Raw genomic sequence first — 15,817 nt, 5'->3', positions numbered from 1 at the left:
ATAAAGTATATATATTCTTGATCAGCATGATAAGCTGAGTCGAAATAGCCGGGTCCACCATCTTAAGAGCTATTGGGATGAAACTTTGTGCAACTGATAACCCAGGTAAGATAAAGTATGAAAATCATCAGGATCGGATCTCGATATCATATAGTTTCATACGAAATGTAGGTGAAGCAGTTGGACTATCGCTATGAAATATACATATTTATGTGATAATATTGGATATAAAACCTCAGATCCCAAAGTATATGATATTTAAATGTAAAAAGTAAATGATATTTTTTCTGTAATTCGTGATTCTATTCTCCAATTTGAAGTGATACAAACAGTCCGTTTTTTCTTCCTCTGTGTCTGCGACAAAGTTTACCTATTTTGAAAAGAGTTTAGTTTTCCACTCCATAAGATTTTTCTGTTATATGCAGCTAAGCCTACATTAAAAAGATTTTTCTTAATTGTACTCAGGTATTGCTAAAAAAAAATGTAGGCTTTTCCACCGATTGATTCTTTGACAGCAATTGGTTTCATTGCTCCGATCCACTTAATTTTGAAACCTAATCTTAATTAAGTAGCATTCATATTAAGGTCGTGATAGACAGTCGGACAGACGGTTGTCATGTGATCAAGATTATGCAAATATAGCGTATGGCAAATTATAATATATGTAGTAGGTATAAAAACTAAAATATTGTAGATGTAAATTCAAAGGGGTCAGTTGAATCATTTACTTTTTCCACTAGTAGTAACGGAGCCATTTTTACCAAGGTTTCTATACATAAATTTATGAAAGGAAACTTTCAAGTTGTCTTTTAAAGTTTCGTTGATTTAAAATTACAGTTTGCCATATGCAGGTATTATGTTTAGGAAAATTAGATAGCGTAAAAGCTGATTTTTGCCTTTTATGGTCGTTAGTGTAGTTTAGTTTGGTAATCTGAATCGCGCTATGAAATTTGCTCAGCGAGCTTATTACATTACATATGCCTCTCTCTCTCTCTCTCTCTCTCTCTCTCTCTTCCTCTCTGATAACAAATTGATGGGTGTGGGGGGGAGTGCATTGGGTCTCTTTGATAAAAGGCTATGGTAATTGGTGCTTGCTGACTAAGCCCCCAAAACAGATGAAGCCGCAAGACCAACCTGGTGAAAATTAAGCGGCCACAACCACAACTATGCAAATTTAGTTACAGAGGCAAATGCAATTTTAATTAATATGCCATAAGTTGGTCGTAGACTGCCTAGGTACCTATAGCCTGCTTTGGAGTCCTCAACCCCTTAACTTTGCACACTCACACACGCACAGACACCACACTAGGTGCAACAACAATATTTTGTGTGTGTTGTGTTGAACCACAAAATTTTCATTTCCAACATTTCCGCAGGCAGCAGACGGACAGGCGAGCAGCAGGTGATGCCGCAGGCAGATGATTTCCAGGAATCTCTACAACTTTAACACAAACACACACACACAGACACATACAAATATGTTCATATATGCACATTTATGTATGGTCTGTGTGAGTGTGTTCGTGTGTACATATGTGCAATTTCCGTTTCCGCCTTTTTCCACATGATTAGACTGATGATACCTTACTAGCTCTCAGCAGCTGAGCCACAGTTGAGCAAAGGCTGCGGGCATACTTACAACAAAATGCACAGTAAAAACATATTTTTATCGTATATATGTGTATGTTTGTTTTTTTATTATCAAGGAAAAAACTTTGAGCTCAGTGGAAGTAAGAAAAATCTGTTTTCCATAGAACTTGGCTTGGCTTCTTCTCTTCTATACTTTTATGAGGGTATAATTTTCCCTTTGACCTACCAGCTTAAACTCTTAAATTCGAAAGGTCAATTTGATGGCACTTAGATAGACAACTTTTCAAATGTTTTTATCTGCATAATAGGCAAAAATATCTAATATGGAGAATAGATTGCACACACAGCCGCAAGTTATTTCCCTCATGTCCCCGCCAAGCCGAATACTCGACAACGGGACGAGGGGCAGACCGACGTGTTAGATTCATTTGAGCAAATTTACTTGCTTTATGCGCGTACATTAGCCAGAAGCTGCCCAGGAGCTGGGTTTCCATCTCTATCTCCCCCTATCTTCTGCAATAATAATGTTAAGTTGGGCATTAGATGGAACCCAGAGCAACCGAAAATGCCTTGTAAGAAATGAAACGCGTCTGGCATTTTTAATTCCAACTCCAATGCCAATTCCTTTGCTTAGTCAAGCACGTGCGCCATATAAAAAAAAAAACGGAAAGAAACGAAAAAACAGTGAAAAAACCAAAGTTCCTTCGTTCGAGTAAGACGAAATATGCATTCTCTTTCCAAATTTTTACTTCAAATGCTAACTGTGTAACAATAAGATCAATTTGATAGAAGGAATGATCCTTTAAGTCTTCAAGAACTATGCCATTGTCACTTAAACTCCTCTAGAATTTGGCCAATAGATCTAAACCAGCCACTGCAAACGTTTTACCCAACTTAATATACCCTTGTCCAAGGCAAAAGGTCCACGCCGAAACGATAAAAAACTTCACACACTTGACTGGATAAGAAACAGGGGAGAGCGCGGCTGCGGTGTTGGATTAGCAAAATGTGCTAGCTAGTGAACTTTTTTCTGTTGCTTTTATTTATTTTATTATTTCAACAGAGATTTCTTTCATTTTGTTACACTAAATATCGGTGGATTTTTTGTTGCCCCGACGTCTTTGCACGCGACTCTGAATGAATCCCTTAATGATCTTATTGTGATTGACTACAAACTCAAACCACAGATGCATATCGGCCTCGAAACTGAAAGCTGGTAGGGTTTGCATATCCGTGCGATAGCCACGCACATAATAGCGCACATCCTTTGGCCAGGGACAACGTTTCGGTATGTTGCTAAAACGATCCATATTCTCGCGTCCCAGTTTAATCATGGTTATTTGATTTTTATTTGACAGCAAATTACAGCCATCAATATCGGTTAGATTGAAGAGGGGAAAGTCATCGCCCACACTTTTTGGTCTTGGCAACACGACACGCATATTGACCTTAAATTTCACAACGGGCTGTCGGAATTCCAATTCAATTGTGAAGGTGGGACGCTTCGAGCTCTTGCTTATGCCACAACTAAGATGTGAAAGGACATTCTCTGGATCTTCCCGGGTGCACGAACAATTGTTGAATATCATATCGAAATTGGACTACACAAAATTTTAAACAATTATAATCCATGGTTAGTTTAAAACACATGTTTATCTTACCCTCGCACTGGTTACATATTCAGCAAGGCAAATTAATAAAAACAACGAGCTGAATTGAAAATCCATTTAGCCTCTCAACTGAACACAAAATAACAATTGTCATAATATTATCATGTGAATTACATATATTTATGCCCGAAAGGCCAAAACGAAAAAGAACAACAAAAGAAAACAATCAGCTGGTCCATGGCCTGTTAACCATTTGGCTAATTATTCATATTTTTAATTGCTTTTTTGTCGTCGCAATGTTCGCATGTGATTAACCCAAAGCAGTTAATGACAAAATCATTACGCATATATGCGACATGGATAGACTAGCTATATACGACAATATAAAGTTATTTACATATTCAATCAACAGAGTATGAAATTCTCTCGAAAAGTGCAAAAGCCATCATCTACATGAATTAAATTTACATTATGCGTATTCGCTTGACCATTTGCTTATGTTTGTATTTACAGTACCTTATCAACAATTTAACTTTAATATTATTAAACTATTATCATGCTGAATTTAAATTCTTAGTTATTTGCTAAGAAAAACAACTTTAATTGTTACCTTTTTTGTTTATTTTCAATTTTCGTACAGAACGAACAGATAGTGTTACATATTAGATAGCTGCATGAATGACAGATAAATTTAATTTTAATGAATGATTTCGAGTTGAATTCAATAAACTGAATGTGTGTACTTCTCAAATATATTTTAAAATACTAAACTTGGTTAAATAAAAGCCAAAGAATTGAGTGTACTAAGGCATTTAAATTAATTTGAATAGTTATAATTGATTCATTTCAATGAAATTTTTTAGGTCAAAAATCTATCGAGGTCAAAATTTTGGCGAACAAATATAAAGAACTTTTTGCTTTTATACCATATACCCATAGGGTGAATTGGTATGTTAAAGTCGCCAAAATGTATGTAATAGACAGAAGGAAGCGTTTCCGACCCCATAAAAGAAAATAAAGGACATGTATGTTGTTGATCAGGATCAACAGCCGAGTCGATCTAGCCTTGTCCGTCCGTCCGTCTGTATGAACACGTAGATCTCAGAGACTATAAGAGCTAGAGTCACTAAATTTGGTATGAATAATCGTTTAGTGAGCTCGCAGGCATTTGTTGTTAAAAAATTTTTATCACGCCCATTTTCACACCCGCAATTTTAAAAAAAAACCTTTATCACAAAGACTATTATAGCTAGAGACTCCATATTTGGTATGTATATTTGTTTAGTAAATGTGCACATTTTGTATGTGTAAAGATTTTGCCACGCCCCTTTCCGCCTCCGTTATTTAAAAAAACTCGATAAAAACCTGTAATTTTCTACCTCGTGCAAATTTGGCACACTTGAATTCGATACTCATATACAGCAAAATACAAAACTTGATTAAAATCGTATGTACATATTATATTCCGATGTCTTCCGGCCACTCATGGGTAGCTTCGAAACTTAGCAGCTCATTGTCTTACATTTAAACTCATTCAATTCTTATTTGTTTGGACTGAGTTAACGCACTTATTCACTCCAAGTCGATTTTCTAAGTTCAGTTTCGGTCATTGCGTTTTGAACATTATTAACTCGAGCTTATTTTTATGTCATTCATGCAATTCTCCAATATATGTATGTATACATATGTATGAATCTATATATTTTTGGTTATATCTAGTAACAGATTTCGGTTAATTTTGTTGAAGGATTTAAAAATTGTATGGTGGGGTATATTGGATCGGTATTGCAATTAGTTTATGTTGATCCATAACGGACTTAGGCAACCCTAAAAACAGTACTGTCTATTGGCAATGTTGGTAAACGGTCTAAAGAAACCAAGGAACGGGCACAAATTTTCAAATTTCTATTCATAATTATTTGATTATATAATATATTAAGACATATACTTAACAGATATATTGAAATCCCGCCAAATTTTTTTTAAGTTTTTACGTAGAACACATATCAGCTGACTAGATTAAACAGCTGTCTAAATAGAACATCTGCAATCCAAAATTAACGTAATTTTTAGCATTGGTATTTATTTTGAATAAAATTGACACAATCATCAAAAATATATGAATTTTCAAATTTTGAATATGGAAATGATTTGCGATTGCGGGTAATATCGAATATCGATAGATGGCTTCAATTACTGGTTCCGACTAGTTCACCAACTGGGTTTTTGTCCCAATAAGGTAACATTCTGATTTTTTTCTCGTTTCAGTTTCAGTTTGTTAGTAAACTTTTACAAATTCAGGCAACTTTCATAAATTATATAGACTATTTCCAAAATGTATAATCAACACCAGGAATCAAACGGAGTCACCGAAAAGAACGAGACCCTTAACCCAAATAGAAAACAACATTGGTCATGGAATCTTCGGGTGGTTATTTCCAACTTGTACATGAAGACCGAACGACGCTTGCCGGGAGCGTGTGTGCCGAGATGTCTGCAAAACGCGATGCAATGCGTCAGCATGCATCGATGTGCTCCACTGCCCGATGAACCGTGTTTCCTGAGTACACAAGCTTTGAGGAACACCCTGCATGGTCAGCACTATGAGACATTTTTGGAACTCGTCGAGATGAAAGTTCTGCAGGGTATCTATCCTGGCGATGGGATCATGGAGCGCTTGGCGGATATGGCCATGATTCTGACGGCCAAAGGTATTAGCGTTGCGAAGCTGATCATCCTTTATAAAACACTTGTACGCGTATTTTATTTGCTTTTAAATACTTTTCCACCCTGTTGGACGGGCTTGCGTCCCTATTACGTCAACTTTTTGAAGATACCAGTTTCTGGAGTCACCACTAGGCATTCCAAGCCGTCGCCAGGAAAATTACAATTCTGTTTGGATTTAGTGGAGAATATCATACCCGAATGCCGCGAAGAGGAAATCGGCAAATTAAACAAATTTTATCAAAAACATGAGTACAACTTCTCCGAAGAGGAGAAATTAGATTTGTCACAAGAGTCTGTGTTTCTGCGCCATGTCCAATCATATAATTGGATGGACAATGAACTTTGCTTAGACGATTTCAATCAGTTGGACGCTCCAGTACGCCTGTCACGTGTTTTCGATGTACTTAACATGCTGACCCGAGTACTTGAAATGGAATTACTTTCCTGGCTGGATCACAATCGTTTTCATCAATCAAGTGTGGAGCTGTTTCAAGATGGCAACGAACCTTTTGCAGTTTTAGCTTTGAATTTGAAACCAAATGAGTTCTTTACGGATTCAGTTCGTCAAGTGATGAGATTGTTTAGCCTTGGGGCAGCCAAGTCCTTAGATTGGGAGCGTTTAAACATTTTACAACGATTAATATCCCTCATAATGGAGATCAGCAACACTGCCGAGCTCAAGTATGTGGATAATGCTATCATCTATCCCAATTTGGGGCCATTTACCCAGAAGCTTATAACTGACTTCTTTGCTGTATTTAAAACACACAATGCCGAAAAGGTCCAGACTTATATAGAGATTATACCCCAACTGGATCAACCATATCTACGCTTTGAGTTCGTCGATCATTTCCTTAAACTCTTCTCCTACACCAGAAATCAACCGTTCGGTCCTCAAAAAGTGTACAGAGAATTTCAGTCCAAACAGTGGGTCAACTACAAACCCAAAACTGAGATTGCTGCTGATCAAGATGGTGAAGTACAGCTTTCCCGCGAGGATTATCTAGATATTCTGTTGGTTGCTCTGAAGGCCTATTGCCAATGGTTAGACTTGGATAAGTATTGCAACTACTTGAAAACCAAAGAAATTATTCAACCTTTGCAAACCACAATTTTCGTTCCATTTGCCGAGTCAAAGGAGGAACCCCACACATCGCCAAGCAGTAGGAAGACCAAGATGATCACCAGCAGACCCAAAATCAATGTGCCAGTCGCCAAAATTCACGTCCACTCCATGTCTGAACGCTATGGCTCCAGTATCCTTTATTTACGCCGTCTTAAAAGGTTGCTAAACAATAAGGTAGCTAACTTGATAGATGTTACTGCCTGGCAAGTATTTTTGGATGATTTTTTTGACCATCACAATGGGTCAAGTCCAGAAACCTGACTTGTTCCAGACCTGGTTTTTGACTGTAAACAAAGTTTACATAAAATAAATTTTTAATAAACTAAGAAAACAAGAAAACGTTATTATTATTGAAGTAAAGTAAGGGTATTCAATTTATGTTAGTTCAGGACTAACAAAAGAGCTAAGGAAAGGAACTTAAGTCTTTATCTTTCTACAACATTTTCCAACTACTTTTGCCCAAGGTTTCCTTTCTATCTATACAATGTGATCTACATTTTCTTTAGCAAATTTAAAATATTTATTCAGATTATTCACATGCTTTTGTTCCCTTGTTAATTCAAAAAACCAAAATGCGGTTTTAAATTGCAAATAAAAGGTATAAATATTTATTCTCTGCTTCCTGTTAACTGCAACGAGAAGTGTAAAATTCTTTCTTAATGAAGTTAACAAACAAATTATTTTTTCTCTCTTTTAAATGAATTTAAACATTTGATATGTAAAAGTGAAACGTATTTATATTTCATTCAATTAAAGAGAAATCCCAATTGATTAATATTTTCAGAATTGAAAACAATTTTCCATTGTTTTATATTGAATTCATTTAACCTCTGTAGAATAATTCGACATTCGAATACTCTATAATATAGAGTCTATATGCAGATTGGCATGGTCTATGGCCAAGACTTCAAGACTTCTTCTTGTTCTTACCTTTTGTTAATAACCGAAATTGATTGATAATGATCCAATTAGAGAATTATAGATTTAAGGCAAACAATCAATGGGAAAATGCTGGAAAAGTAAAGAGTTATCTAAATGGAAATTGCATTCTCAACTGACAAAAGGTGCAAATTGCCTTTAGAATTATTTCCCAAGTCGTTTGCTCAACAGGCAGAAAGAAAACTTACCCCAAGGGCAAAAGTGAAATAAATTGGCCTACTTGTATTTTGAGTAGATAGCCATTATATAAATTTCGTACATAAATTTAACCACCAGGACGGAGGATGAAACTAACCATTGTCTGTAATAGTAGAGATGGCCGTCCAATAGGCTTTTGATGATTAAAGTATATGTATCTATACTGTAAATCAATTTTTGATGCCTCATGACCAGACACCAAAAACTTTTGCCATTGTCAAATAATAAATGTTTCTCTGGCGTTGAAGTTGCTCGGCGCATTAATCTGTGAAATTGACAGCAGCAGCAGCAGCAACAACAACAACAACAAGGACAACAACCATTATATTGAAGAAAGATGAATTTTCCACACAAAATGTTGTCGAAACATGAAAATGGCTTTTCGTTGTCATAGTCAAAGTTTTGTTTTGGTTTCTGTATTTTCGCTTTTGCTCTCTCGTCTCTTCCTTTTGCATTTCCGTCTAATGTAATTTTTCATTTGGTAAAATGTTTGCTTAGCATAATACAAAAACCAAGAGCAATAACAACTATACTAACTTATTTTAATTAATTATACAACATTTTTCTGTGGATGGCCACAAAATTAAATTTTCTGTAATTTCCATATCGAGTTATATACATACATATATACTGACATAACCGAGATTAAAATACTCGAGACACGTGCAAAAATTTTGTCGGTTTTTTGTTGTTTTTTTTTTTTTTTTCGTTCATTTTATGAGCACTTCCGCGCTTACTTCACCCAAACAAACAAAAAACAAAAGTTTAAAAGTCTTAAAACAAAAGCCAAAAACCAAACTCTGTGGTTTATATGATAAAGACAAAAGTAAGTACTTACTTACTGACTGTCGATGAGCAGTCATAAAAAGGGTTTGGTAAGAGACGAACCCACATCTAATTTAGTGTGTTTCTCGTAATAAAGCTGCTGGCCAGGTCTGGTCTTTCGTTTAAGACCTACATACATGAATTAAAATTTGAAAAAAAACTATCTACACACACCCACTAGAAGGGATGGGGGTCCTAACCGCATATATGTACATTTTTGTGGTGGCCTTGGCTTATCAAAATGTTTGCTGTTAATTGCTTGAAAGAAAACTGATTAAAATTTCATTACTTGCCCATATCTAATTACAATTTAAAAGCATTTAAAACCAACTAAATTTGACATAAGACAAAAAAGTAAAACGAGGCCGGAAATTGCATCTAAATGAGGAGACTTTTTGGACCAGAAGCACCCAAACTCCAAAGTAACAACTGTCAATGAGAAAAATAAGGAGATGAGTTTGGAAAAATGAGTCTTTAGCGGAATTTGATTGCTTAAGGTTTGCCAAATATGCATATGAAAGTAACTGGTATTTGTGATAAGTTTAGTTTGAGCATTGCTAAAAAATATCATTAAACTCATCAATTTTAGAATACTTTTGTTTAAAATCAATTCTTGCAATTTCACTTTTAAAATATTGTAAAAAATCCAAAGAATTTTACTGTCTTTTTGTGAGAAGATTTAATTTTACCCTGTGTAGATTAAACGACTCTTGCTTATTAAGAATTACAATCCTTCATGTTCAATCTCAAATGAGGTTTCTAATGAGTCTATTCTGTCCACTTTCGTTTTAGGAACTTTTGTGTTTAATTGGGTATTCTTGTTTTCTTTCTTTTTTAGCTCAAAGTATTGAGAATGTCGTACCAAACAAGTTTTTTGAAATTTGAAATACTTTCTCCTCATTTGAGGAAACTTGAAAAACGTTTTTCTCGAACCTAATGCAGTCGTCGCAAAATGGTCACGTTTCTGGTATCGACCTCATTCTGATGAGATGGGAGCCAGAATCACATCAATGCTGAATCAAACGCCGGGTTAATTTTTGGTGCCAACCAAGAATACCCCCTTTAGTTCCTCCAAGCTCAGAGAAGGAACTGTTTGGAATAGTTTGTTTTCTACCGCATTAAGGTGGACTTAAGTTGTATTGAAAATTTTCAATTAAAACCATTCTCTGACACTTAATGAAATATTTACATTCATAATTCATGTGAAGGCGTTAGCCTATAAACCATTTTCACTTACAGGACTGGCCGCAAAACTGCCTTAATTAACGTCTGGCCTTAATTGGGTGTGCAGTGTGTGTGTGTGTTTTGTGTAGTGGCGGTTTGGATGGATCCTGCCTACTGCTACTATTAAGCACAGAGTTTTCCTATGGCTGACAACTAGTCAGTCAAGTTTAGACAAAGTTAATTGTATGCAAATCTCTGATGTCTAATTAAAAGACTTTTGTTGCACAACTGGCAGGAGGCTTCTTCCTCTTTCAGCTGGTTTTTAGCCCTGACAGCTGCAACATGTGCCAGGAAGTGAAACTGGCGTAAAATGGCAATTTTTGTTCTCCCAAACTCTCTCTTTTTCTTTCAGTCATTTGCCCACTGTCTTTCATTATGTGTGTGTGTGTGTGTGTGTGCGAAAGTGAGAGTGTGTGTGAGCCAAGTTGATGATGAAAAAGGGAAACGTTATTAGTTACCGTTACCATTTTCCAGAAGTTGTCATCTGTCAAATGCCAAAATTGTGGCAGCTGGTTTTCGAAATTGTGTCGCCATATGGCTGCAACAATGCTTTCTCACTCTGTAATTGTGTGTAAGTGTGTGTGTGTGTGTGTGTGTATGTGTGTCTGTTTGTGTGAGCTTGGCTCAGGTAATTGAACAACATTTGTTGAATGGCATGGAACAAATTGCCACATCCACAGCCAGGCAGAGCATCTGCTGGTTGCCTTTGTTGTAGGTGTCAGACCAGTCAGTCAGACAATCAGCCAGCCAGCCAGCCAGCCAGCCAGCCAGGTGCTTCTAGATGATTTTCTGCAATATTAACTCTCTCTCTCTCTCTCTCTCCACTTATTCTCTTTTTCTATCTCTTCATTTCTTCTCTCTATTTCTCTGTTATTATCTGCTTTTGCTCTGACATATTTTAATTTGCTTCTTCTATCCATCTGTCACATAGATTTCAATTGAGGTTAGACTTTAGATTTCTTGCCTCCTGTGACAGTGCGCTGCACACGTGCCACTAAATGACCCCGGACCAAGGTCAAATGCTTACGCTGATAGCCCAACACAACCTTAACCGGTGTCTCCATTTCAACAGCTGGTATTAGGCTCAAATCCATACGAAATCCACGTATATAGTAAGTTATGCCCGTCTCGAAGGGGCATTGTTTGGGTAGATTGCTATATCGCTCCACCAGACTGCGTCCCATATGCATTAGAGGCACTTGATTTTTATTAGCCAACAATTGACAGCCATCAGTGGTGAGATTGAGTAGAACGAAATCCATTCTCATGTTCGGACGGGGTAGCACAATTGTCATAAAGAAGTCATGATCGTTTAGATTTTGCTTCAACATGAATTCCATACTAAAAGTTCGTCTCTTGAGGTTCTTACTTAGACCACATTTGAATTCTTGTACAAAAATTCCCTTTTCATCGTCACTGCTGCATGTAAAGTTCTCAAATTGCATTTCAAAGTCGTTCTAAGAAAACAAACATTCAATTTATATTCTCTACAAAACATTACCCATACGCACCTTTGACTCTACAAGGCCCACAATTGTGGCAAACAGAAGCCACAAACAAAACTTATAACGCATAGTCTCAAATTTACAATTGCAATTGACTCACAACTGAACCAGAAGTAAATTGAAAACCAAATCTAACATAACAAATAACATTATTGTTAATATCGAAATAATAACAATAATCGATGGAAATTTACCAAACTATTGAAGCATTACTAATGAAGGGAGGAGAGTCTCAAATCAACAATTACTATTGTTGCTGTAGTTAGTTAGTTAGTTAGGCAACATATCCAATGAAGTGATTAAATATCAATACAATTGTTTAATGATATACACACAAGCAAAATCATAATAATCAAATGCAAATTTCTGCTGATGCCCTACATATGACTGATAATCACATCAAGTGAATTATTTGCACAAAGACTTTAGTTAATGCGAATTATGTCAATAATGATGCCAAATCAAATATAGATTAGTTATTTCTACAAATTTATTTCAATAGACATTCAAATGAATTATATATTTAAAACAATGTACGAACAAATCTAAATTTTCGAGCAAAAGAGTTCCCCATATATTTCCCATGCTGAACTCTGTTATTAGAAACCACTGAAGAAAGAGAGGGGGAGAGCTAGCATTTGGCTTGTTAGAATTTATTATCTTGTGGCATTATATTAATCACAATTTTTATAGTTTGTGGTCTCTGGGAGAGTCGCAATGCTTGAGTAAAGACATATTGCTCAATTGTGTGGGAATACTTCCACAAACATTGAAGAAATCGCATAACCAAATGTTGCAGCGAACCTGATAAGAATATAATATACTTCTTCTGTTATCTTTGTTGGATGTGGCTTGACCAATACAACTTTCAATTTCATTCCACATTATTGTATGTATATGAATATAATTCTTGCGGTCTGGATGTTTTTGCTATAAAACGGCATTGAGACATGCACCATGAAGACAGTTGAAGTCTAACACTTTGCAGGGTAACTTCATTGAGAACCTTTCTCTTAACGATGACCAACACGGATTTGAAGGCTTTGGAGTTGCTTTTCCAACGTCCATTGGAGCCAGTGTTTACCACTCGTGACCAGGGCAAAACGGTCTTGGAATTACCCGATAGTTTCTATACGGATCGGTATCGTAATGATGCGGACGATGTGTCCAATCGTTTTTCCCAGAATGTGGAATTAAAAATTCCTATTCAAGAATTGGCCAGAAAACCTAATCTGGACTTTGCCAAGAAACTCACTCTGAAGAATCAATTTTCCCTGTTCAATAGTAATCATCAGGAAATTGCTGGCAAGTTGATTCAATTGTTTTTGGATGCCCCCAATCTAAAGCAATTTGTTTCGCTGGCTGCCTTCACCAAGTAAGTTCACCCATTGAGATTGTTAGAATTACTGATGCGAATTGTTTTTCGTTTCAGGGATCGTCTAAATCCAGTGCTCTTTCAATATGCCTATGCCGTGGCAATAGCCCATCGTGAGGATACTCGAGAGGTACCAATTACCAATATTTCGCAAGTGTTTCCGGGTAATTTCGTGGAGCCATCAGCTCTGAAAGATGCCCGTCAGGAAGCCTCAGTCATTGCTGATACTGGAAATCGTGTTCACGTGGATATTCCACGTAATTATACCGCCTCCGATCGTGAGGATGAGCAACGTTTGGCATATTTTCGAGAGGATATTGGCGTGAATAGCCATCATTGGCACTGGCATTTGGTATATCCCGCCTCGGGCCCGGTGGCAGTGGTCAACAAGGATCGTCGCGGTGAATTGTTCTACTACATGCATCATCAGATATTGGCTCGCTATAATACAGAACGTTTCTGCAATAATCTTAAACGTGTCCAGCCGCTGAGCAATCTGCGTGGCGAAATTCCCGAAGGTTATTTCCCGAAGATTCTCTCAAGTGTGAATAATCGCACATATCCATCTCGCATCTCGAATCAATTACTGCGGGACGTAGATCGTCCGGATGCTTCCATTGAGATCGCAGAAGTTGAACGTTGGCGTGATCGTGTCCTGGCTTCCATTGATCAAGGTTTTGTGGAGAATGTAAGTGGAATTATCGAGGAGACAGATTAATGTAATTTCTTTCCCTCCCTTTCTCTCTATCTCTCTCTCTCTGTTTTCAGTCATCGGGTCAACGCATACCCCTCGATGAAGTCACTGGCATTGATATTTTGGGTAATCTAATTGAGGCCTCATCCACGTTGTCGGTAAACAGTCAGTACTATGGCAATTTGCATAATCAGGGTCATACGATCATCTCGTTTGCTCATGATCCCGATTTCCGCCATTTGGAGGAATTTGGCGTAATGGGCGATGTTACCACTGCTATGCGTGATCCAGTTTTCTACAGATGGCACACTTTCGTCGATAACATATTCAATAAGTTTAAGACTTTACTAAGTCCCTACAATGCCAGTCAATTGGGATTCGATGGCATCAGTGTGGATTATATTGAAGCTAAGCTTGGAGCATCCAATGCCCAGGCTAATACTCTTTTGACCTACTGGCAAAAATCAAGTGCAGATTTGGCTGCTGGCTTGGATTTCGGTCCATCGGCTGATGGCAACATCTTTGCCTCATTCACCCACTTGCAGAATGCTCCATTCACCTATACCTTCAACGTCACCAATAATGGAGCAAAGAGGACCGGAACTTGCCGTATTTTCATTTGCCCCAAGGTGGATGAACGTAACCAACCGCTGAGACTGGAGGAGCAGCGTCTCTTGGCCATTGAGATGGACAAATTTACTTGCGAATGTAATATAATTATTTTGTCCCTCTCCCACTCTTGGGCTGTCTATTTCATATATTCATCTCCTCAATTTTAGTGCTTCCCGGTGAGAATACCATCCGACGTGAGTCTAGCGATTCCTCTGTGGCCATTCCATTCGAACGCTCTTTCCGGCCCATTGGCGCTGCCTATCAACCAAAGGGAGCCGATGAATTGGCCCGTTTCCGTTTCTGCGGCTGCGGCTGGCCACAGCATCTCCTTTTGCCCAAGGGTAAACCTCAGGGCATGCTATTCGATTTGTTTGTCATGATTTCCGACTACTCCCAAGATGCTGTCCAGCAACCAACTAAGTAAGAGTCAATCCCACTCCATTACAACAATTGAAATGGACTTTAATCTGAATTCCTCCTCCTGCTCTCTAATGTGATTTACAGCACTCCCAATGATGCCTGCAGCACTGCCTATTCCTTCTGTGGCCTCAAGGATAAACTATATCCGGATAAACGCACCATGGGCTTCCCCTTCGACAGACGTTTGCCGAATCCAAGTCTAGCTGAACTGACTGGTGCCTTCTCGAATATGGCCAAGACCGATTTGAAGATTGTATTCAGCGATCGCGTCGTCGATAAGGCTTGAAAAAATGAGAATCTTACATCAAAATCTTGACGACCAATGAATTCTATGAACCCTCAATGCTGTACATCTATTAATACCATTTTTAATTTTCAAATTTATAAAATATAACTGAAGAAACGTAAATAGAAGTTTTTTACTATATGAAATTATGTAGGTACTTCCAAAATAATTTAAACAAAAAATCTGATAGTGACTCCAGCAAGTGAACTTAACAACTCTTTGAACACCAACTCTTTCTTGAACTCAACTAAATATTGAAGGATAACATTTAATGTGTAACAAATTACGGAAGGGCTTCAAAACTTACACTCAAGATCCGAAAGCTCGACCAGAGTCATTCAGGAACTCAAAAATATAGAACTTAAATGAAATTGCTTCACTCAAATGAAGACAATTAAATAAATTAAGCAGTTGAGAATTTACAAATTGAATCTGAATATTCACATATTCACACAAAGAGAAACATTTACAATGAAAATCATGTGGAGGAAACAGCGAAATCTCCATCGTATTTAAATAAAGATATGGAACAATTGTATGACAATTCTGAAAATTTTCAATATAAAGCTAACTTCGACCATATTAAAGTTTGTATACCCTTGCAAGTTGTTTGTTACTCATTCCTTACCTAAAGCCGTCAAAGTGAAAAAACGATATTCTTAAAAGCCTAATGTTAGCGTCAGAAC

The 15,817-nt window shown here is 37.1% G+C and overlaps 5 protein-coding genes across 5 annotated transcripts in view; 2 read left to right on the top strand and 3 right to left on the bottom strand.

Moving 5' to 3' along the window:
* Elk (Eag-like K[+] channel) overlaps positions 1 to 15,817 on the bottom strand; it is a 79,976-nt gene that overhangs the window by 36,294 nt on the left and 27,865 nt on the right.
* Positions 2,676 to 3,179, bottom strand: LOC137575733 (uncharacterized). Its single transcript, XM_068288366.1, has one exon. It carries the CDS (start codon positions 3,177 to 3,179, stop codon positions 2,676 to 2,678), a length of 504 nt encoding a protein of 167 aa, XP_068144467.1.
* LOC137577197 (uncharacterized) lies at positions 5,469 to 7,392 on the top strand. Its single transcript, XM_068290591.1, has one exon. The coding sequence runs from the start codon at positions 5,536 to 5,538 to the stop codon at positions 7,312 to 7,314; it is 1,779 nt and encodes a 592-aa protein (XP_068146692.1). The 5' UTR covers positions 5,469 to 5,535; the 3' UTR covers positions 7,315 to 7,392.
* LOC137575732 (uncharacterized) lies at positions 11,184 to 11,813 on the bottom strand. The gene is made up of 2 exons (XM_068288365.1): positions 11,751 to 11,813; positions 11,184 to 11,696 (listed from the first exon to the last, which is right to left on the bottom strand). The coding sequence occupies exons 1-2, from the start codon at positions 11,811 to 11,813 to the stop codon at positions 11,184 to 11,186; spliced, it is 576 nt and encodes a 191-aa protein (XP_068144466.1).
* Positions 12,723 to 15,253, top strand: PPO1 (Prophenoloxidase 1). The gene is made up of 5 exons (XM_068288753.1): positions 12,723 to 13,119; positions 13,177 to 13,807; positions 13,888 to 14,521; positions 14,593 to 14,845; positions 14,930 to 15,253. The coding sequence occupies exons 1-5, from the start codon at positions 12,764 to 12,766 to the stop codon at positions 15,129 to 15,131; spliced, it is 2,076 nt and encodes a 691-aa protein (XP_068144854.1). The 5' UTR covers positions 12,723 to 12,763; the 3' UTR covers positions 15,132 to 15,253.

This window comes from Drosophila tropicalis, unplaced genomic scaffold (genome assembly GCF_018151085.1).
Source record: "Drosophila tropicalis isolate 14030-0801.00 unplaced genomic scaffold, ASM1815108v1 contig_593, whole genome shotgun sequence".
In the NCBI taxonomy this organism is placed as follows: domain Eukaryota; kingdom Metazoa; phylum Arthropoda; class Insecta; order Diptera; family Drosophilidae; genus Drosophila; species Drosophila tropicalis.
The sequence above is the reverse complement of the archived record's forward strand: the minus strand, read 5'-3'. Positions and strand labels throughout refer to the sequence as shown.